Below are 22,378 nucleotides of genomic sequence, written 5' to 3' on the forward strand. Positions count from 1 at the left end.
AGCATTCTGCAGCATCCCATGTGCATAATGAAGATAATGCTGCTTCCCATTTGCCCTGACCATTTAGATGTAAGTTTTACTGTGCAAGACGGTTTCTAAGTGTTTGCACAGATCCTAACATAACTGGTCCCAATCTCAATTGTGGTCTCTAAGGACTATTTTACTACAAATTATAACTGAAATCAATCTTTATCTAAAAGCCAGACCTGGGATTTTTTTCCCTATGCATTATGCCTGGTAAAATTACCTCATGGCTGCAAACATAAACGTACTCTAGGTGCCAACTAACCACTTATCTGAAGGCTGCTAACAGAATTCAAATATTTCAGTACCATAAACCTAAGCCTATACCACTTGTATTTCATTCATTGCTCCTATGCTTAGAGATTTTTATGGGTCAGCAATTCCAGGGAAGCGTAGTCCCAGGAACATGAGCAAGTATGACTCTACTTAGTAAAGAATATCTGTGTGTGAGTACACAGGCATACACACATGTACACACACCCATATGCCAGTATGTTACTATGGATGCACATAGAAAGTATGAGGAGATAGGGAACATATGGACAGTGATGAGCAGCATTGGTATGCAAAGTCTTACCAGTGAGAACAGACACATTCCCAGATGGAAGCAGAGCTGTACTCTGTTCTTGTCTCAAAGTCATTTATAAGGATTTGCAATATGGGAAGATACACCCTCAAAATCTGATCAAAGCCAATGGGAGTTGTTCTACTTCCTTCAATAAGCACTGGACCAGCATAGGTTATTTCAGGCCCAGAGAGAAATAATCTGTTGGCTGTTCACTCACCTGCCCAGAACGGGCTCCAGCTCACCAAATGTAACTTGCTAATAACTGTGGCTCTTACACCTTCACTCCAGCACAGGGATCATTAGGGACAGTTGGCTTCCAAAACTAAAACAGTGTTTGCAAAGAGATGAGCTCCTGGTGTAATGCTTTCAGAAATCAAACAAAGGCAATGCCAAAGAATGTTTTTCTCTCTGAACCTCAATGAGAGCTGTTCCCCAGCTTCAGTTATCAACTTGCCCCTACATTCAATTGTAGGCTTACACACACTTGGTTGTCTATTAATTTCAAGTGAGACTCATGCCTCTGATTTCCCTAGGGAAACATAATGATGAGAGAATTTATCTTCCTTCAAATCAGAGCAGGATTTAGGATCATTGCAGCTATCCACTATTTGTTCAATGAGATTTTGACATGATGGCGTGTGCATTCACCCTGTCTTCACATGAATGGTCCTGGTGCCCTTAAAAATCATCTTGTTCTCACTTTATTTCAGGTTTCCATAATGTACCTCACAGTGCTGAAAAATGTGAATGGGTTTGTTTAGTGAAGCAGTCACAATTGGTCAGGATGATGAATAAAGTAAATGGCCAGATCCTTGGGCTGGTGGAAATCACTGCAGTTCCATTGAAGCTCTGCTGGTTCAGACTAGCAGAGGATTTGGTTCAGTATTTTCTGTATGGATTATTTATATTAGCCCCCCCCGCGCAAAACCCATTTGTTGTAATGTTTTATTTCTGTTTAGACCTTGTAGTGACTTACAGATCCCCCCCTCTCCAGCACTGTTAACACCTCCCAAACCAGACAATGCCATTCATCTCTAACAGCACAGGAGCTTCACACTGAAGCACTCACAATAACGCTCAGACAAATGCAATGCCTGAGTTGCATGTCACACTGCCAGGAGATACAGGGTCAGATTCTGGGCCTCACTCTGACCCAGCTTGCACCATATAAATGTGTTAGTATATTCTCTCTCTCTCCACCTCACTTCTCCCTGTATGCCAATCTCCACCCTTATCACAAAATACAATCTCCTGCCATACCTCTAACCTGGAACACTCCCCTTACTGCACGAGTAGAATAAGCTCTGAATCCCCATGCCCCTCCTCAGCCCCCCACCCTGCTACCACTACATGACTTCTGTTCCTTCAAAGAAGAGAAGGTTACTCATCTTGTGCAATAACTGAGGTTCTTCAAGATGTGTGTCCCTGTGAGGGCTCCATTACTGGTAGTAGCGTGTCTCAGCATCACTGATCAGAGTGATCAGTAGTAGTGCCTGGGTGGCATATACATGCATTGCAGCTGTCTCATGGTTCTTTTGGTGATTCGACCAGAGCAGGCGCAACCCAACCCCCTCAGTTCTTTCTCTACCATACAGTCCTCACTGCAAACTCTGAAGTAGAGGAGAGGAAAGTGGATATTGTAGCACCCACTAAGACACAAATCTTGAAGAATCTCAGATACTTCACAAGGTACATAATCTCTTCTTCATAGAGTGCCATCCATGTGGCTGCTCCATTCCCCGTGAATGTACTGCAGTACCCTCCTGAGGATGGAAGGGACTTCAGAGTGGGGTAGGACATTAATACTAGGTAGTGCAATCTCAGTTGAGGATGCTGGGTGCAGTATTGAGAGGAGATGATGGTGGTTCTCAGTCCCCTCATCCAGCTGGATGTTCTGGCTTTGTGCCACTTATTTGAAGAACTTTTGAAATAGTTTTGAGTCATCTTCAATGGTGGGCAGGGCTAGCAGGAACACCTCATCTGGAGGCAAAGATGAGTTGCAAGTTGGTGAGTGTTCTTGCTAGAGGAACTGGAGGATTCCAACAGCCGAGTCCTACTGTGTCATCAAGAGCCCATTTGCAGTAGCTGTAGCAGGGTGTATCTGTGATGTTCAGGGCCTTTTGGCCTGAGCTCAGTAAACTGCTCATGCATCCCATTGTGCCCATTACATTGAAAATGGGAAAGGGAGGCACATCCATGGGTTAGTCAGCCATGGGAGCATGTCCCTTGTAGGCATTCCCTGGTACTTGTGCATGACAGTGGCAGTTCAGTGCCCAACGGAGAGGAATACCCAGAGCAGAAGACTGCCTTGTCCGTATCACCTTCCTCATCACTTGAGAATCTGGAGGCACTGGGTGATTCCAGCTGCAGCAGTGCCATCAGCCCTGGAGAACTGTCAGTGCTGAGTATGGGCCATCTCCGTGTGGATGAGATTCTGGTATCGGCCTTCTGGTGAGGGAGCTCAGTGCCTTGGGCAGCAGTGCCATGCTCCTGTGTATAGAAGCCTGGGAGGTCAATCCTGTCTGTGTGTGACCATTACCTATGCCAACGTAGTGCAGTCAGATATCAGCTCTCTAATATGCGGCATCACTGGAGGTGGCATAACAAGCTGATGAACTGTTAGCACTCCGTCCTTCCTTTAAGCAGTCAGTGTTGTGAAAATCAGTGTTGTGAAGGAGGAAGAAAATTTATGCCTGCAACTTGACTCCTTATCTATGCTGGCAGAGGTCTTAGCACGAGCAGTGCCAGAGGTTGCTGAGAATATCAAACAAGCTCACCTTGCCGGTCATCAGCACCACCACATCTTGCAGGAGGTTGTTTTCTCTTCAATGGTTCTCTATAAGCAGGAGATGTCTCCCTATTGCTTGCCTTTTTGGAGGGGGCAAGGGGGTGGTACTCGCTCAGTCCAGGGAGTAGGCACCTAGCAACTCTATGGATGGGGTTGTTCCCAAAGTGAACGACGGTGTTTAGGGATTTCTCCACAAGAATTACTTAAGTTGGAGATCCCCGTCCCTCCTTGTTCTGGCTTAAAGATTGCTGTAATGGGAGCATTGCTGAGGAATGTGCTCCTTTCCTAAGCAGAGGACACTTTGGAGTGTTTGCAGAGATGGGCATTGCATCCTTACAGAAAGAGCACCTTTTAAGCCCAGGAGAGCCTGGAATTTTCAGAATCCAGTTTTGGTTATGGGGCAATTAAAGGAAATGGAGGGGAAACATCCCTTAGGAGGTTTTTGTTGCAAGTGTTTGTTTTTTTTTTGAGGGGGTGGACTTAACTGTTTATAAAAAATGAACGGAAACCTAGTTCAACAGCAACTAACTAGACAGCTATCTATCGAGAACTAATTTAATGAATTACTAGCCTTAACTTTTTTCTAGATGATTTTGTGACATTGTTGTTGGAACTCCTTCTGCAGACAAGGACGACTGAGAAGGAACTGTTAGAGTTGGCATGAGCAAGTGCTGGCTGAATTGCCAACAGCAACGTGAAATGGCTACTGTGCACACACCCTGCCCCCATAAGGTACTGCCACCAACACTCTCTGATCATCAGTACCGGGCTGCATCACCATTTGAAGTGGGACACCCACAGAGCCAGCACTTGAAGAAGAACCAGGTCATGCTTCCCCACCTCTTCTTCCAGTATTCTCCATCTTCTCCACCCCAAGCCCCGCTCCCTGCTCCATTCCAGTTCCTAACCTTTTAACTTCCTGCTCTCTGGAATCATGCATCTTTGCTTCTGCCTCCCAAAGCACCTTGGAATCCTCTCCTACCACAGACACTATAAACCACTGTGCAGCTCATATCTCCTGCTAGCACTGCTCAACTCCTTGCTGCTGACCTCTCCCCTTTCAGGGTGGAACAGCAGAAGGAGCCTACTATCCATGAGATGCAGCGGCAGCAGGAGAAAGCAAGAGTGAGCAGATACTGCAATTTGAGCAACAGGAATTATGAGACTCCTGATGGAGATTGCAAGAGAATTAGCTTGATGAGTAATATGAGAGTAAGGTGGGGAAGGACTTACAGGAGAGAGACATATGGGCAGAGCAGCAGGAGAATAAGATGACTGTAACATCAGGGAGCCTTTCCTGCCAGTTATAGTTAGTATTTCGTGATCAAGTCTTCCTCTCATATTGTACTAACAGGAGACTGGAGAGAGGAGGTAAATGAAACCTGCTAATGGGAGACGTGCAGATATTGTACTGAGTGGAACCATCATCTCTCCACAGATACCGTGGCGAAAGCCACATAGCTGCCAACATGCCGTACCATTACAGCATTCCTGGAAACACTTCCTGGCTTTCATGACTGAAAATACTCTTCTTTACCGTCTCTTCAAATTCCACTTGACCAGATTCCAACATTGGCAGAGTGCCAAAGCCGTGTTTCAGACATTAGGAAAACACTGTCCTCATGTCAAACAATACTATTATTTCCCTTTTTATTTCAGAACCTGGTTAGTTATTTCTTCTTGTTTTTAAGCCCATCATAAAACCTGCTCCAGCCTTCTTCAGAGAGCTGATCAGTCTCTGCTATCCATCTAGCTTCCTCTATTGCTGGTTGCCAACTCCCTCACAAACCACTAGAGCTGGGTAATGCCCAGAAAAATAAATCAGTCAAATACTAACAGAGAGGAAGCCGTGCTAGTCTATACACTATCAAAAATAAAAAGCAGTCAAGTAGCACTTTAAAGATGAGCAAAATAGTTTATTAGGTGAGCTTTTGTGGGACAGACCCACTTCTTCAGACCATAGCCAGACCAGAACAGACTACTGTTCTGGGCTGGCTATGGTCTGAAGAAGTGGGTCTGTCCCACGAAAGCTCACCTAATAAACTATTTTGCTCATCTTTAAAGTGCTACTTGACTGCTTTTTATTTTGTTAGTCAAATACGTTATTCAATGAAAAGCAACACATTTAATCAAGAAAATATTCATTTAATATTACTAAAGCATCTCTACCTGCCTAACCTAAACTGACACTGGCCCCAAGCAAAATGGATTTTGAGATCCCTGCACTAAACAAAGGGATTTCACAGAACTGTAAGTTTCCTACATGAATAATTTGTATGGCCCCTTCACTTCCCATCCATTTTTAACACCTCGTCCACATCCGGGCTCCAGCAGGCTGAGATGTGTGGTAGGAAACAACTTCAGCTTACACATAGACTTTGCAATGCGGCAGCGGAGTCAGTTCAACAGGCCGAGTACCAGCTTCACTCTGTCCTGGGACAGTGGATTCAATCCAGTTGTGGGGTGGGAAAGCAGCTCTACTTAAGGCTGTATAAATAGTGTGGTCATAATGCCATGGCCTCACTGATACCCCTTTAGCCCCATGCTGCACAAAATAGACACCCCATATTAACAGAAACTGGCACAAACTGCGGTAAAGCAAAGCAGTGGCATCAAATCACGTTTCAGGAAAACAAGCAAGATCTGTGGCCTCAGTTAATTCTGGACCAGCCACACCTTATTAGCCTTTAATCTCTTATTTAACAGCTTAACTCCAAGGCTGGGATCTTTGCTTACTGACATACTAGCCTTGTAAGAGTTAGTGTGTGGCAAAATAAATTTCTCCCAGCACTGTCTCCCCTCTTCAGTGATGCCCAACTTGGGCCCTTGTAGCACCAGCCCCACTACAGTAGCGATAGAAGGGACATATCTGCTAAAGCTGGATGAAGAAGGACAAAGAATTCAAGAGTATGCTGCAAACACCATCTAGGCAATCCCGCCACCCCAAGGAAGGTGACAAATCCACCGCCACTGCTAACCTCTCTGTTTTGTGTGAATGTCTCTTCTTTGGGGGAAGTGTTAATAGAAGCAGGTGGAGTCAGGAATCACCTGGAAAATCCGATGGTGACTGAAACATGACTAACGTCTTGTCTCTGATCAGAACTGGCCAGTCTGCTTCTAAAAATGTCACATATTACTCTAATGTGCATTCCAATAGCACCAGCACTAGGACACAATAGATAGCACATATTTTCATACTCACACTCAGCAGGAGGCACTTGTTTTCTTTGATGGCACCTATGCAGCCCACAAAGCCGATGATCATGACGAAAGTCCCTGTGACAATCAGTAGGTTGGCAGCCGACAGGGATGGGAAGGAAGAGGAGAGGGTAGCAAAGTTCCCTTGGGTAACAGCCAGCCAGATTCCAACACCAAGAATCCCGCAACCTCCCAGCTAGGAAAACAAAGGGAAACAAAGAAATTCAGTCATAGCACCCCTTATCAATATTATTTTTACCTTCAATATCACAGTAGTATCAAGAGATCTCATTGAACCAGGCCCTGTACACACAGAGTAAGAAATAATTCCTGCCCTAATGTGCCATCAGACTAAAGACAAAGGGGAGGAGGAAAGAAGCATTACTATCATCCCCATTTTACTGATGGAGAAACTGAGGCACTGAAACATGATGTGACCATACTGCATCTGTGGCAGATACAGTGATAAAACTCAAATCTCCTGAGTACCTGTCTAACGCCTTAACTACAAGGGCAATCTCTTCTCCTCTCCTTCTCTAAGGGAAAAGCAAGTACTCTGGGAAGCAAAGGTGAAACTCCCATAATTTGTGGTCTGGTTGTGGGCCAAAATACCCCCAGACACTATGCAGGAAGCTCAGAGAGCTGCACATAAAGCACTGTTTTTTACACCCCTTCTACCTCTTATCCAGGAAACACAATCTCCCACTCCTGGCATGCCTACCGCATCAAAGTTGTCAACAGATACTGCAAAGCACTCTTCATGGCTGCCCTAGACATGGCCTGTACCACAGAAATTCTCTGCAATCAATTAAGGGTGGGTTTACCATTTACAGAGACTATAGTGGAAGAGAGACGATCCCTCCCCTAGCACTGCAAATAGTGACACTGATCACCTGTATTGTGGCCCAGTTACTTCGATATCTCAGTTTTCAGCAGACTTGAGCTGGTATAGAGGAGGACCAAGAGAGAAGCAATAGCACATGATTCCACAGCTACATAAAGAGTGGAAAGGCTGTGTGACTCAATGCGATTAAAATATGACCATGGTGATCATTGTTGCCACCACTGTTACATAACTGCAACAAGTCTTGTACAAAGTGTGTCAAGTAAGGTGTCAATAGAAAAGTTATGAATTACTGAATATGGTTATGCTGTTTAAATGGATGAATCATTTTTGCTCCTGGTGTTATGAATATTAACTTCATACTGGTATTTCAAATGTATAATCCTATGGAAACATCAACAAGGTGTTTATGCAGCACACTGTGAATGAACACAGGACAAATGGCCCACTAGAGAACACATAACTCATAACTGACGATGCCCATCTACATCTAATGTATTTTCCTGCTGTGACTAACTAAAATCATGCATGGACATGTGACTACCCCATGTGACTCCAAACACCATCTTATTACCTGTAATTTTCTTCAGTGAGAACAACAGGTTTCCTTTTACTTGGCAGAAGCTAGAACAGGCTCTGTAAACATCTCCATTTTGCCCCTTTACTACTCAAACCTCTGGACTATGAATTTAAACTAATGGGAATATTCAAATCCACAGATTGAAGACCTTCCAGTGATTTGGAAGTAACCAGAGACTTGACTTAAGCTAGCATTTCATTCATTCACTGCTACAAATGTGAAAAAAACTTGCAATTATTGTGTGTATTTGATTTCTTTAACCAGTTTTAACTCATCTTTCTTTCTCTCTTTCTTAAATAAACCTTAAGATTTTTGATACTATAGGATTTGCAACAGCATGATCGTATATTGTATTGACCTAGGTATGTGTCTGGTCCTTTGGGATCAGAAGAACCCTTTTATTTGATAAGTATCGGAGGGGTAGCCGTGTTAGTCTGGATCTGTAACAGCAACGAAGGGTCCTGTGGCACCTTATAGACTAACAGAAAAGTTTTGAGCTTGAGCTTTCGTGAGCTCACTTCATCAGATGCTGGTCTTGGAAATCTGCAGGGCCAGGTATAAATAATTATAAATTATAAATAAATAATTATTTATACCTGGCCCTGCAGATTTCCAAGACGAGCATCTGATGACGTGAATCTGTGCTCACGAAAGCTCATGCTCAAAACTTTTCTGTTAGTCTATAAGGTGCTACAGGACCCTTCGTTGCTGTTACTTTTATTTGATGAAATTCATTTTAAATGGCCACACATCCTTCATAGTAACAGAGAAGTAGGTGTGTTAACCTGTACTGAAACAAAACAAAACAGCAGAAATGTAGCACTTTAAAGACTAACATCAGACAGTTTCCCTTCCTTTGATATTGTAATGATCCCAGGCAGCCCACTTAATAGACATTCGCGCAAACTATTTTTCTTCCCCCACGCTTCTGTCCTATCTAGCTGATTTGCCAATTTTTATTTCAATTTTTTCTCTTTCTGTTAAATTATTTTCATCTCAGTTACCATTCATCAGAATTTTCCAGATATGAAGAAGTGGGTCTGTCCCACAAAAGCTCATCATCTAATAAATTATATTGATAGTCTGTAAAGTGCTATAGGACTGCATTTTTGCTTTCTTGTTTTGCTCGTCCTTAAGTTCAGCATTTTTGGTGGTGATGCAAGGACTGGAATGTCTAAGTTGACTGCCTTTCTAACTTCTTGTTAGCCAGTGTGGTGAAACCAAAGTTTATTTTTGTTGCTGATTTGACATATCTTATGGGAGAATAACCACCAGTTTGGGGATGTTTCTGCCCTATTCTCAACAGTTTGCCCTGAATTTTGGTATTCTTATCTGTGACCCACTGGCCATGTCCACACTAGCCAAAAACTTTGAAATGGCCATGCAAATGGCCATTTCGAAGTTTACTGATGAAGCGCTGAAATACATATTCAGCGCCTCATTAACATGTGGGCGGCCGCAGCACTTCGAAATTGACGCGGCTCGCCGCCGCGCAGCTCATCCAGGCGGGGCTCCTTTTCGAAAGGACCCCGCCTACTTTGAAGTCCCCTTATTCCTATGAGCAGATGGGAATAAGGGGACTTTGAAGTAGCCGGGGTCCTTTCGAAAAGAAGCCCCGTCTGGACGAGCCGTGCGGTGGCAAGCCGCATCAATTTCGAAGTGCTGCGGCCGCCCGCATGCTAATGAGGCGCTGAATATGTATTTCAGCGCTTCATTAGTAAACTTTGAAATGGCCATTTGCATGGCCATTTTGAAGTTTGGGGCTAGTGTAGACATGGCGACTAAGGTATGAACTAAGGTGTGGGCAGACTCCTCCACAAGAATAACATCTCTGGTGGATACATTCATTGGGACTTTTTAAAAAATACACTCATTTATCTACCCACTGTTTGAAATTATGAGAAAGCCCATAGAATTTAACAATTCAAGTAAAGCTGTTGAAATTGAATAGACTTAAACTGAAGGGGATTTCACTTCATAGTAGTTCCACAGAGGAGTGCCACTTAGATTTCTTTCAATCTCTCTCTTTAAAATAACTGATTTTTATTGAGTTTTATAACAGCACTTTATTATCTTAAATCAATTAAAGGCTGGGAAAGAAACCATGTTCACATAGTAAGTCACATACCATTCTCTTTCAGATGCATATCAATTAACTGTCTGCCTAAAGAGGGTGAATCAAGAACCAAAAAAAGCAAGGAAAAGGAAAGGAAAAAGAGCCACCCTCAAACCCAAGCATTAGACCTTGCAAATGAAACTGAGAGAAGAAGTCCAAGGAAATCACAAAGTAATCTCTCTGCTCCTATAACTCTAATCAGTTATTTAGAGCTGGAGTGTGTCCCTGCACTGCCCCCACCCCTTGGGGGCCAGTTCAGAGTTGCATTGCTCAAGGCAAGGCAGGGAAGTTGCATAGCTGGCACCATCTTTTAGTAATGGATTGTTTTTTTCCCAACTTTGAAGAATAGTAAATGGCTGTCACAATTCCTCACTCCAAGCCCACTAGAGCAGCAGAGTGCTAAACAGAAGAAATACTCCTTGTGTTTCAAACACAGGGACTACCATTGTCCCTAGCTTTTTCTGGGATGACTGGATGCCAAACAGCTTTTTATGCCTCCCCTCAAAAGATCAGAAAACTTAACCTATGAGGAAAGGCTAAAAACAGTCCCATTCAGTCCAGATTTTAGAAGACTGAAGGGGACACCTGATAACAATCTTCCAATACTTTAAGGGCTGTCATAAAGAAGGCTATGATCGATTATTCTACCTTTTTCCCTGACAGTAGGAGAAGAAACAATGGGCTTAATCTGCAGCAAGGGCGATTTGGGTTTGATATCAAGGAAACCTTTCCAACAACAAGGGTAGTTAAGTTCTGGAATAGGGCTTCCCTCAGAGCTCATGGAATCTCCATCACTGGAAACTCTGAAAAGCAAGTTGGACGTACAGCCAACAGGGACTGTGTAGGTTAACTTGGTCCTGTCACAGCACAATGGGGCTGAACTCAATGACATCTCAAAATTCTATGATTCTATGTCCTGCCACAAACCCTGCACAAGAACCAAGGACAATTCAGCCCTATGATCCCCTAACTTATGAACAAGAGCTAACTGATGCTTCATCCAGTCACTGCTAAGATTTCAAAAGAGGTGTAGTTGAACTAAACAATTTGTTTAGGTGTTCAAGCTTCACCTTCAAAAGAGTTACACCAAATTATATTAGCTGATGACCAAGCTTAAAGTTTTAAGACTTCATAAGGAAAAACTGATTGACTAAAGCTAGCAGTCTACAGACAAGCACATCACCATTCCAGGGTTGGGGACAATGACTCTAGAAGCCCAATTAAGTCACTCTGATTCATACCCGGGGATTTCACGAAGCCCTTTTCATAGGAAATGACAACAGTGCCCAATCCAGGTATGGTCACTCCTCCCACATTTCAAATTATGCTTCCCTCCATCCAGTGCCCATTTCAAAACCACTACATGGCAAAATCTGTCCCCAGAGAAATGGCCTCCTTTAGGGCTAAGCAGCTTTTTAAGGCCTTCATTCCACAAAATTCTTCAGCATTCTTTTCATCAAAACACTTAGGCATATACTTATCTTTAAATAGGTGTTTAAGTCCTCTTGAGTGCTACAGCACTTAAACATTTGCTTATGCGTTTTCCTAAATATGAGCTTGATGGTTTAACCCAAAGCCCGCTGATATCAATGGATTTCGTCTAGTAGGCTAACCAAATAGACTGATGCTGAGCAACTTGAGATACCATAGCCCTTGCCATTCTCTGAGTACAAGGTGCTACCTTTGAGAGTCAGTGGATTTCAGAGATCTTGTTTATTTACATTGAAGATTTTGGAGTAAAGAAAGACTAATGTAAAGGTTTTGTTGCAGTGGATTCCCTGCTGCCTTCCTGTCTGTTTTGATTTCTATTTGACATCTAAGGAGCTGCAATTTATGGGTAATTTTACAAGTTTGTTTTACAAGCTGTTCTTTTCCTCCTTGTTTATGCCAAACACTAAAAGGAAGATTGATGAGTTGATAGCTCTTGACAGCTTTCAGTGATTTCTGCAAAGTAAAATAAAACAAGAGCAAAAGCAAAACCACTAAAAGGGCAGCTTTTGAGAGTTTTAGTGGGTTCAGGAAGGCTTCAAAATGGTCATGGTTAAAGGAGACACTAATCACTGAATACTAACAGAGAGGTAGCGATGTTAATCTGTATTCTCACAAAACAAGCCAGCACTCATGTAGTACTTTAAAGACTACCAAAATGATTTATTGGGTGATGAGCTTTTTGTGGGACAGAGACACTAATCATTGAAACTAAAAAGCAGCTGAATGTGAGAGTGGTATAAGATATCAGCAAATAAATACAAGCCTAGACTGAGTTTGTGTGGCAAATGAGAGACAGGGCCTGCTTATCAAAAATGATGCCTTATCCCAGATTTCTGATTATGGCATCATACATTCTCCTTTGAATTAAAAATCATGTAACATTTTGCCCAATTATTTCTGATGTACCACTCCTTTGCCAGTGATACCCCCAAAATTAATCTCAAAACAAGATCTAAAACAGATCACAGCTTATTTTAGCAAGGTTCTGTTTCAGTAATCATATACTTTATCTGTCTCTAGCACATTTTCGTCTAAAACCTGACAGTATTCAAAGGAGGACAATATTGTGGTTAAAGTACTGCCCTGGGACTCAGAAGATTGGGGTTCAATTTTTGACTCTGCCACACACTTTGTTGTGAATCTTAGACATGCTGCTTGATCCTCTATGCCCTACTCTGCCAACTCTCAAATGGGGATAACAATCCATCTTTACTAGTTTTTGTAGAAGACTAACAGATGTTCAGAGCATAGCCTGTCTCCTACTGTGGACATGCATAGTGATCACCATAACTTGGTCCTGATCTTGGCTGGGCTTTCTAGACACTACTATAATACTGTAATAAGATAAACTAATCCCCACAACATCCCAAGGCTACGTCTACACGTGCACCCAACTTCGAAATAGCTTATTTCGATGTTGCGACATCGAAATAGGCTATTTCGATGAATAACGTCTACACGTCCTCCAGGGCTGGCAACGTCGATGTTCAACTTCAACGTTGCTCAGCCCAACATCGAAATAGGCACAACGAGGGAACGTCTACACGGCAAAGTAGCACACATCGAAATAAGGGAGCCAGGCACAGCTGCAGACAGGGTCACGGGGCGGACTCAACAGCAAGCCGCTCCCTTAAAGGGCCCCTCCCAGACACACTTTCATTAAACAGTGCAAGATACACAGAGCCAACAACTAGTTGCAGACCCTGTATATGCAGCACGGACCCCCAGCTGCAGCAGCAGCAGCCAGAAGCCCTGGGCTAAGGGCTGCTGCCCACGGTGACCACAGAGCCCCGCAAGGGCTGGAGAGAGAGTATCTCTCAACCCCCCAGCTGATGGCCGCCATGGAGGACCCCGCTATTTCGATGTTGCGGGACGCGGATCGTCTACACGTCCCTACTTCGATGTTGAACGTCGAAGTAGGGCGCTATTCCCATCCGCTCATGGGGTTAGCGACTTCGACGTCTTGCCGCCTAACGTCGATTTCAACTTCGAAATAGCGCCCAACACGTGTAGACGTGACGGGCGCTATTTCGAAGTTACTGCCGCTACTTCGAAGTAGCGTGCACGTGTAGACGCAGCCCAAGTGGGATAGATATTATTACTGCACAGTTATCATCCCTTCGGCACACTCTGGCAGAGAGAGGTTAAGAGATGAAAGCATGGTCCAAGGCTCAGTAGCAGATTGGGGAAGGAACTCTAGGGACTTGAATGTACTCTCACTTATTCCGACAGAACATCCACAGAAACCCCACTGAACACAATTTCGCCAGCGTAATTCTGGCTGTGTGTGTGATCAGAGTACAGTCCTAGGAGTCCTGACTCTTACTTTCTGTGCACAAATGGCTAGAGAACATCCTCTTCCAACAGTCCCAGCCATGGGATCTCAGCCAGGCTTGGACCAGGAATGCATAACGACTAACTTCACTCTTCAGTGTGTCTTAACTGTCAGATCTCAGTTGACAGACAGGGTTCCAAATTGGGCTGTGATAATGATGTCTCACAGTATTTTACAATGCCTTGCATGAAAGAATGCACAGTGGTCTCTTCACCGTGCACTGCTAAACTAATAATAGAATTTAGCTCTTTATGTTCCCACAGTCCACAGCGCACAACATGACTTGGAAGCAGCATACATAATAGGACTAGATGGATTGTAAGAATCCAGCCTAGCTCCAGCGCTACAGGGTTTGCAATGTCTGGAGAGAGAGAGAGAGAGCGCGAAAGCCCAATGTTCAACCAAATGGCTAATGCTGCTGAGAGGCTCCCCAGAGATGTCCTGTACCCCTATGAAATTGTGGGCCAAGTTCCTCTCTCCAATCCATGTACATCAAGAATTAATTATGCTGCAGTCAGTGGAGTTCAAGGTAAGTGAATGAGCCCATGAGAAAGGTGAATTAGGCTCTGCATGTGTGTACAGAGAGTCTTGCATGTTGTGCAAAGTACAAGAACAAAGAAAATGATATTCATTCTCCTTCTGTGTAGAAGCAGAAACAGAGGTAAGAGCTCAATAGCAGTGTCTGTCTCAGGCGCCTCCAAGTTGTCTCCAACTACACTCATTCCTTGGACCTTTTTAAAGGGATTAGAGGTACATGATATCCATCAGCCTGCAGTTACATAAACAAAGGGACTTTCACATAAAGTTGTCCAGCAGGTTAAACTACTTGTCTAAATTGCTGGGAGAAAAGTGATCTTTGAAATAATGAGCACCAAAACTAACCAAAAGGAACATTCGGAACAAACCAGCAGCTAATGCAGGGATGCGCTAAGTGGGGGAGGGAACTGGATGTGTGTGAAATTTCCTAAGGGGGGTGCTGCACAGATGGCTGCTGGGTCTCAGCCTCATTCATCCCATTACAAATGTTGAAATATGTTACGTTTTTATGCCTGTGTATTCCCATTTATATACCAACTAATAAAGTTTTTACATTCTGCAGACTTATCTTCTTACACATGAGCCGTGTCCACACTAGCCAAAAACTTCAAAATGGCCATGCAAATGGCCATTTTGAAGTTTACTAATGAAGCACTGAAATACATATTCAGCACCTCATTAGCATGCGGGCGGCCGCAGCACTTCGAAATTGATGCGGCTCGTCCAGACGGGGCTCCTTTTCGAAAGGACCCCACCTACTTCAAAGTCCCCTTATTCCCATCTGCTCATAGGAATAAGGGGACTTCAAAACTGATGCGGCTCACGCCGCGTGGCTCATCCAGACGGGGCTCCTTTTTGAAAGGACCCCGCCTACTTCGAAGTCCTCTTATTCCTATAAGCAGATGGGAATAAGGGGACTTCAAAGTAGGTGGGGTCCTTTCGAAAAGGAGCCCCGTCTGGACGAGCTGCGCGGCGGCAAGCCGCATCAATTTCGAAGTGCCGCGTCTGCCCGCATGCTAATGAGCTGCTGAATACGTATTTCAACACTTCATTAGTAAACTTTGAAATGGCCATTTGCATGGCCATGTCAAAGTTTTTGGCTAGTGTAGACGTAGCCATGATGATTTTTTTTTCATATGAACACAATCAAAATTTCTGTCGGTTTGCATTGCATTAGACAAGTTTGCGGGGCCCCTGCTAATTGCAAGGATGAAAAGTGGGGCCCAGTGCAAAAAGTTTGCTCACTCCTAAGCTAGTGCCTTCTCTAGTGATCTGGGGTACTGTGTGCCCTGCAGCATGAAGTAAGGCCTGGACTTAAATCTTATAATCCAGCCCAAGGAAGGAACCATGCATGGGTGCACTTCCTCAGGAGCAGGAGCTCAGCATACTGTGGCTCAGAGTCTCAGCCCCTTTCCTCGTAACTCCATGCTCTCAGCCCTTTTGCAGGCACAGAGTGTTGCACTGGATGGGGGAGGAGTGAACCAAATCTCCACCGGCACCCTGGCCATAGCCACCCATTCCCTGCCAGGTCACACGAAATGGAAAACAACCACCTGATGGCAACTGCTCTCCCATCTGCATAGGTTTCAATCATATGGGTAGGCCAAGTAACAGAATAAGAGGGATCTTCATGTCCCTTCCTCCCCTGCATAGGAATGTAGCAGGGCTCATAACTGTCTTTGATGCCAGCCAAAGTTCCCAAGTACCACACATAGTTTGTTCTGGTGGTGACACAGGAATGGACAGTTACAGCAAGGTTCAAAATTAAAGGTAGCATCCCACTAACCAAAGATGATCTCTCTCTCTCTCTCTCTCTCTCTTTTTCAGATGCATGCACAAGTGCATGGGAGCACTTTTTCTATATCTCTGGGTAGAAAAATGGCCTGTAGAATTAGGTCTTTAAAATCATTCTAGTGGGTTAGAAAATAAATAATTCAGACTTCAATGCATACATTTAAAATTAATCTTACACTGTTGTAAACAAAGTAATCCCAAGCAGCCCCAGATACACACATACAACTAAAGGAATTAATTCTTGCAGCTACAGCTATTCTCTTAGAATATAGCAGGAGAAATTGCCTCATTGTTCATCATAATAGTCCTCATGTTCCTCAGTCATTTTTTATTGGTTTTATTGCAAACAAAATGCATCTAATCAAGGATTTTCATGTTGTATCTGATTAGGATCATCACACCCTACATCATCATTTAGATATAAGTCCTTCTGCATTAAAAAAATCAGCCAATCTTGGCTGTACATCACACTCAAATTATTTTGTTTTGCAGGAAAACTAATTTGCATATTCAGATATTATTATGTCTGTGTATATACTAACAGGGGAATTATGTTATCCTCTTAGAATCACACTGGCTGTAAAGTAATTTCCTGTATACACATTCTATCACCACTTTGACTACAAGCAGAATAAAAGTATACAATGGAACACTAATGCATCTGATGAAGTGAGTGTTTGCTCATGAAAGCTTATATCTAACTATATCTGTTAGTCTTTCAGGAGCCATAGGACACCTTAATATTAACACTTTTAGTGATAGTTATTGGCCTGAATAACATATGATACACCTAAGCTATTTTTCCTTTTATTCCTCCAACAGTTCAGGTTTGTCAAACAGGTATGTTCAAAAGAAGCAAGAACCCTTTATTATAATACACCTTCTTTCACAACTGTAATCAGAGCTGTTATGAAAGTACATGTGAGGGACCTGCTAGCAGTTCATCCAAACAAGACACCACTTAAGAGGCTATGTATAACACAGGAGTGGGAGCTGGGAAGGGGGGTACATACAACTGACTAAAACCAAATAGGAAGAAGGAGCTTTCGAAGTCAGGGGGTGGTCCTTTTGAAAGGCCCCTGTATACATGGGCAGCGTGCATTCCAAAAGTGGCACATTCGAACTGCGCGTGGCTGCCATTATGTTAAGGAGGCACTGCATATTCACGTCAGTGCCTCTTCAGTATCTTCCAAACTACCTCATTAACATGCCCCCTCCAAAAGGAGGGGGCATGTGTAGACACAGCCCTTGGGAAACAGGGTTTAATTCAGCAATTTATCACAAGTGGAATATATTGGGTGGATACAGTCAGATAGTCTTGTGGATATTTGTCCACACCACAGAAATCACTCAAGTGTGGCAACTGTTTGTTCAGTAAGGATCTAGGACTGAAACAGCAGAGCATGTGAACATAGCATGAGTGGAGGATGCTTTCACAATGTTGAGGGAGGTGACAACACATATAGGCATCCATATCTGGCTGCAGCTAATGCCATGTATCTTTTGTTTTTCAAGCTCTGAAATTCACTGCATGTTACAGAAAAGAGGGGAAGGATAGTGCTGGTAAAGGCTTTGAATCGAGACTGAGTAAATCTAGGACTCAATTTCCTGCTCTTCTACAGAATGCCTGCGGGGAAATTATTTAATCTCTTACTGCCTTGCCTCACCGCCTATAAAATAGGAATAATCCTTTCTCCCACTCTCGTTTAATTAGACTGTAAGAGCACAACAGGGACTGTTTTGTTTTGTTTTTACTGTGTGTATTTACAGTACCTAACAAAAGGGGCCCTGATCTTGTCTGGGGCTTTTAGGAATAATAATAATAATGAAATAAATACCATTAGAAAAACATTCTGAGAATGTTTTTGTTAGTGGAGACACGAGCCTATCTTTTATCCCCGGAGCTTGATCCCTTTTCTCATTTGCAGAGTTCAACAGATCCAGCAATTATTTCCTTCCTACATCAAAATTCATTTAAAACATCCAAAATAGAGAAGAATTCTCCATGTAATATGCTGAAAACTGGATTGTGCTATACAGATACTACTCTGAATAAAGAGTTGCATGGAACTTCATTATTTTGCAAGTAGTCCAAGGAGGGGTTAGTATTGGAGGGGTAACCATGTGAGTCTGTATCCACAAAAACAATGAGAAGTCCTGAGGCACATTGCAAACTAACAGATTTATTGGAGCATAAGCTTTTGTGGGCTAAGACCCACTTCATCAGAAGCATGGAGGGACTGTCTCTCGTACTGGCAGAATACCTGTCTTCACTTTGTGATAGTCTGACAGTTCTATCCTCTGATATTCAGGTTCTAAGACTATGCCCCTCACTAAGGTCATCTGCACACACATTCAGTTACATTATCCTTTAATGTAGGTTCTACTCATCCATGTGCTCTACAGACCACTGGGAAGAGGAAGCAAGGCTACTAACGTGTCTTTTGTGCTCTTGAGGGTGCACAGAGCTAGCAGTCCCTTGCTCTTCCCAGGTTCAAAGACTGTAATTCCCTCAGTCCCCCAGTCCTCATGTAAGGTCCTTTGTTCCTTTTCCTTTCACTCTGGGAATTGGCAAAAGTGCCAGGGACAATCTGGGTCTAAAGAGTTGGCTGTAATGAGACTGCGTTGGTGTGGAAAGATCACAACAGCAGAATGGTTAGGTATCAATTACCCTGATTGCACACAGAGCAGAAAAGCTATTTTGAGGTTAAGGCTTAAATCAAGGCTTTCCCAGGAGAAAATAAAAACCTGAGTGTTTCAGGCATAATTTATTATGCGGTGACACACAAATGGGAAACAAGGCACTCTAGGAGGAAACATCTTTGCTATAAACTGAATGAATGTGTCACCCCCATCACAAAACACACATTGTTTTACAACACCTGGAACTAAAGGCTCTTACTCTGTCTATTGCCTGTATCAGGTCACTGTTTACTAACGACTGCATGTTTGGAAGAAGAATCTGAAGGATCTGTAGCCACTAGAAATCAGCTCTTCAAGACTTCAAACACTGTGTGATTTAGCATATCTCCATGGGTCAGGTAAGCCACGGAGATGAACACAATGGGTCACACCCCCAGCTGGGGTAAACTGGTGTCACTCCATGGAGCTGAGCGTTCACTATTCTGAAATGTTAAACTTTCCATCTTCTTGTATTTCAAACACAAATGCTAATACAACCCCAACCTCCTACCCTCCCCACCATTGGTTTTAATGTGAACGTTCTAGTTCAATTTTAATTTCTTGCTTCATTTGTCTAGCACCAGCATATTCTCAGAAGTGGGGAATGCAGACATGTAATTAGTTAAGCCTCCCCTAATCCTGCTTCTTTCCTAGCTGTAATTCGGCTCTGACTGGTGTACCTGGGAGAACGCTGCTCTTCTAAAATCAAATAACAGCAGTCCCCAATGTAATTAGCCGCAAATCAAAATCTCTCTCTTCCTTGCCAGACCCATTAGGGATATAAACCGTATTGCCTTACAGATGGACACAGGAATCCAATGGAGGTTTGTTTTACTCCAGAATTACCAATGCTGAGGGAGTCCTCTACTGGCCTGACATGCAGACAATTTGTTACAATTCCTGCCCTTTTGATCTGTGACAATTGCAGGCATATGCTAGATGAGGTGCCTAGAAGAAATGGATTCCGCTTTAATCATTGATTTTGGGAGTCACTCTCTGAACTAGAAACAATACTTGCCCTGAATGTGTGCTGCACTCCAGTCATGAGGCACTGAACAGATGAAAGTAATTTTAATTGTTTGCTTTCTAAAAACACAATCCTTCCTCCTTTCTGCTGCCGCCTCCCCTGCTTCGACACCTTGGTTGAGTGTTTCAGAGCTGCTTAACGGAGTTAGAAAGACAGGGGCAGGTCCTCAGCAACTGTAAATTGTCACAGGTCCAGTGTACCTGAAAATATGCCCCATAATTCCTATTAAAATAAATGGAATCTGGCTACGCAAATCCTCTAGGCAGTTATAAAAATATCTGCTCTTATGTTAAAGTACTGGGCGGCCTCTTTCCAGAGTGATGTTAATGCTCAAGGGAACATGAATGCTGCAGGAGGGCTGCTGGATCACAAGGAGTGAGCATTCTGCCCTTCCCACAAAAAAATCCACCTCAACTGTAAATTAAAATTAGCCTGCTAATCTCAATATAATTCTTGGTGAATATCTATCTAGAGCAGTCGTTTTAACCTGTGGCCCACAGTTTATGTGTAAGATTTCCAAAGGAGTCTGCACCTATTCAGAATTGTTAGGGGTCTGTAAATAAATAAAAAAAAAAGTTGAAAACCACTCATCCAGAGGCACATCGCAGTGTAAGTGCCTCTAGTCTATGTCAACCCAGGGTTGTAACAACAGGATGTACCATCACAGCGGTGTGAGAAAATATTGCAGTATGACAAGCTGCTCTAGACAGGACTGTAGTCTGGGCAATCTATTCCACACTAAATTCACTTTAGCCTGTACCTGTACATCTTCCAAAAGCACACTCTACCTCAGCTCAGAACAAGTGACATCTCAGCTGGCAAGCAGATGTAAATGGCATGTTAATAATTTGCCACAAAGCAGATACTTCTCTATTACCAGGTTCAGGGGTTCATTTTAAAAACAAAATATAATTTTGATGGATTTTTATGTTGGTATTTTATTTTGTTCGCCTCTCATTTTACTTTGCCATTGTTTTCTTGCACTGAGAAACCTGTAACCCCCAGGTAAAGAATTTTGGATAGCTAGGATTGAGTTAAGCAAAGAGCATTACAGCTACCACTTGTGGAAGTTCTACAGAAGAAAAACAGAGCATAGTCATTGAAAGTTAAAAGCGCTGTGCAACTATAGCAGTAGTTTGGCTTGCTATCTCTCTTCCTTTTCATCTGCTTGAAAATTAATTTATAACAACAAAAAGCTACCATTTGCAATGCTGATGAAAACATACAAAACCAAACAAATTCTTTCAAAACTTAGTGATTTAGATCCTCAGCTGGTATAAAGCAGCATCGCACTAATGAAATCATTGCAGTAGTTTTCAGCAGCAGAATAACTGGCCCATGATGATGTCTTAAACATAAGAACATAAGAACGGCCATACTGGGTCAGACCAAAGGTCCATCCAGCCCAGCATCCCATCTGCCGACGGTGGCCAATGCCAGGTGCCCCAGAGAAGGAGAACAGAAGACAATGATCAAGTGATTTATCTCCTGCCATCCATCTCCTGCCCTTGTTCTGAAGGCTAGGGCACCATACTTTATCCCTGGCTAATAGCCATTTATGGACCTAACCTGCAAAAATTTATCAAGCTCTTTTTTAAACCCTAATAGAGTCCTGGCCTTCACAGCCTCCTCGAGCAAGGAGTTCCACAGGTTGACTGTGCGCTGTGTGAAGAAAAATTTCCTTTTATTAGTTTTGAACCTACTACCCATCAATTTCATTTGGTGTCCCCTAGTTCTTGTATTATGGGAAAAGGTAAATAATTTTTCTATATTCACTTTCTCCACACCATTCATGATTTTATATACCTCTATCATATCGCCCCTCAATCGCCTCTTTTCCAAACTGAAAAGTCCCAGTCTCTCTAGCCTCTCCCCATATGGGACCCTTTCCAAGCCCCTAATCATCTTAGTCGCCCTTTTCTGAACCTTTTCTAATGCCAATATATCTTTTTTGAGATGAGGAGACCACATCTGCACACAGTACTCAAGATGTGGGCGTACCATAGTTTTATATAGGGGAAGTATGATATCTTTTGTCTTATTATCGATCCCTTTTTTAATAATTCCTAACATCCTATTTGCTTTACTAACTGCCGCTGCACACTGCGTGGATGTCTTCAGAGAACTATCCACTATAACTCCAAGATCCCTTTCCTGATCTTTCGTAGCTAAATTTGACCCCATCATGTAGTACGTGTAATTTGGGTTATTTTTTCCAACATGCATTACCTGACACTTACCCACATTAAATTTCATTTGCCATTTTGCTGCCCAATCACTCAGTTTGCTGAGATCTTTTTGTAGTTCTTCACAATCTGTTTTGGTTTTGACTGTCCTGAACAACTTGGTGTCATCTGCAAACTTTGCCACCTCACTGCTTACCTCATTTTCTAG

The 22,378-nt window shown here is 43.0% G+C and overlaps 1 protein-coding gene across 5 annotated transcripts in view; it reads right to left on the minus strand.

The window, feature by feature from the left end:
- The window catches only part of TSPAN4 (tetraspanin 4), a 668,631-nt gene that overhangs the window by 91,459 nt on the left and 554,794 nt on the right, over positions 1-22,378 (minus strand). For all 5 annotated transcript variants that reach the window (XM_074997847.1, XM_074997848.1, XM_074997846.1 and 2 more), the window contains one exon: positions 6,583-6,774. In XM_074997847.1, coding sequence (XP_074853948.1) covers positions 6,583-6,774 — 192 coding nt within the window. The remainder of the gene's footprint in view (positions 1-6,582; positions 6,775-22,378) is intronic.

Source organism: Carettochelys insculpta, chromosome 6 (assembly GCF_033958435.1).
Source record: "Carettochelys insculpta isolate YL-2023 chromosome 6, ASM3395843v1, whole genome shotgun sequence".
Taxonomy (NCBI): domain Eukaryota; kingdom Metazoa; phylum Chordata; order Testudines; family Carettochelyidae; genus Carettochelys; species Carettochelys insculpta.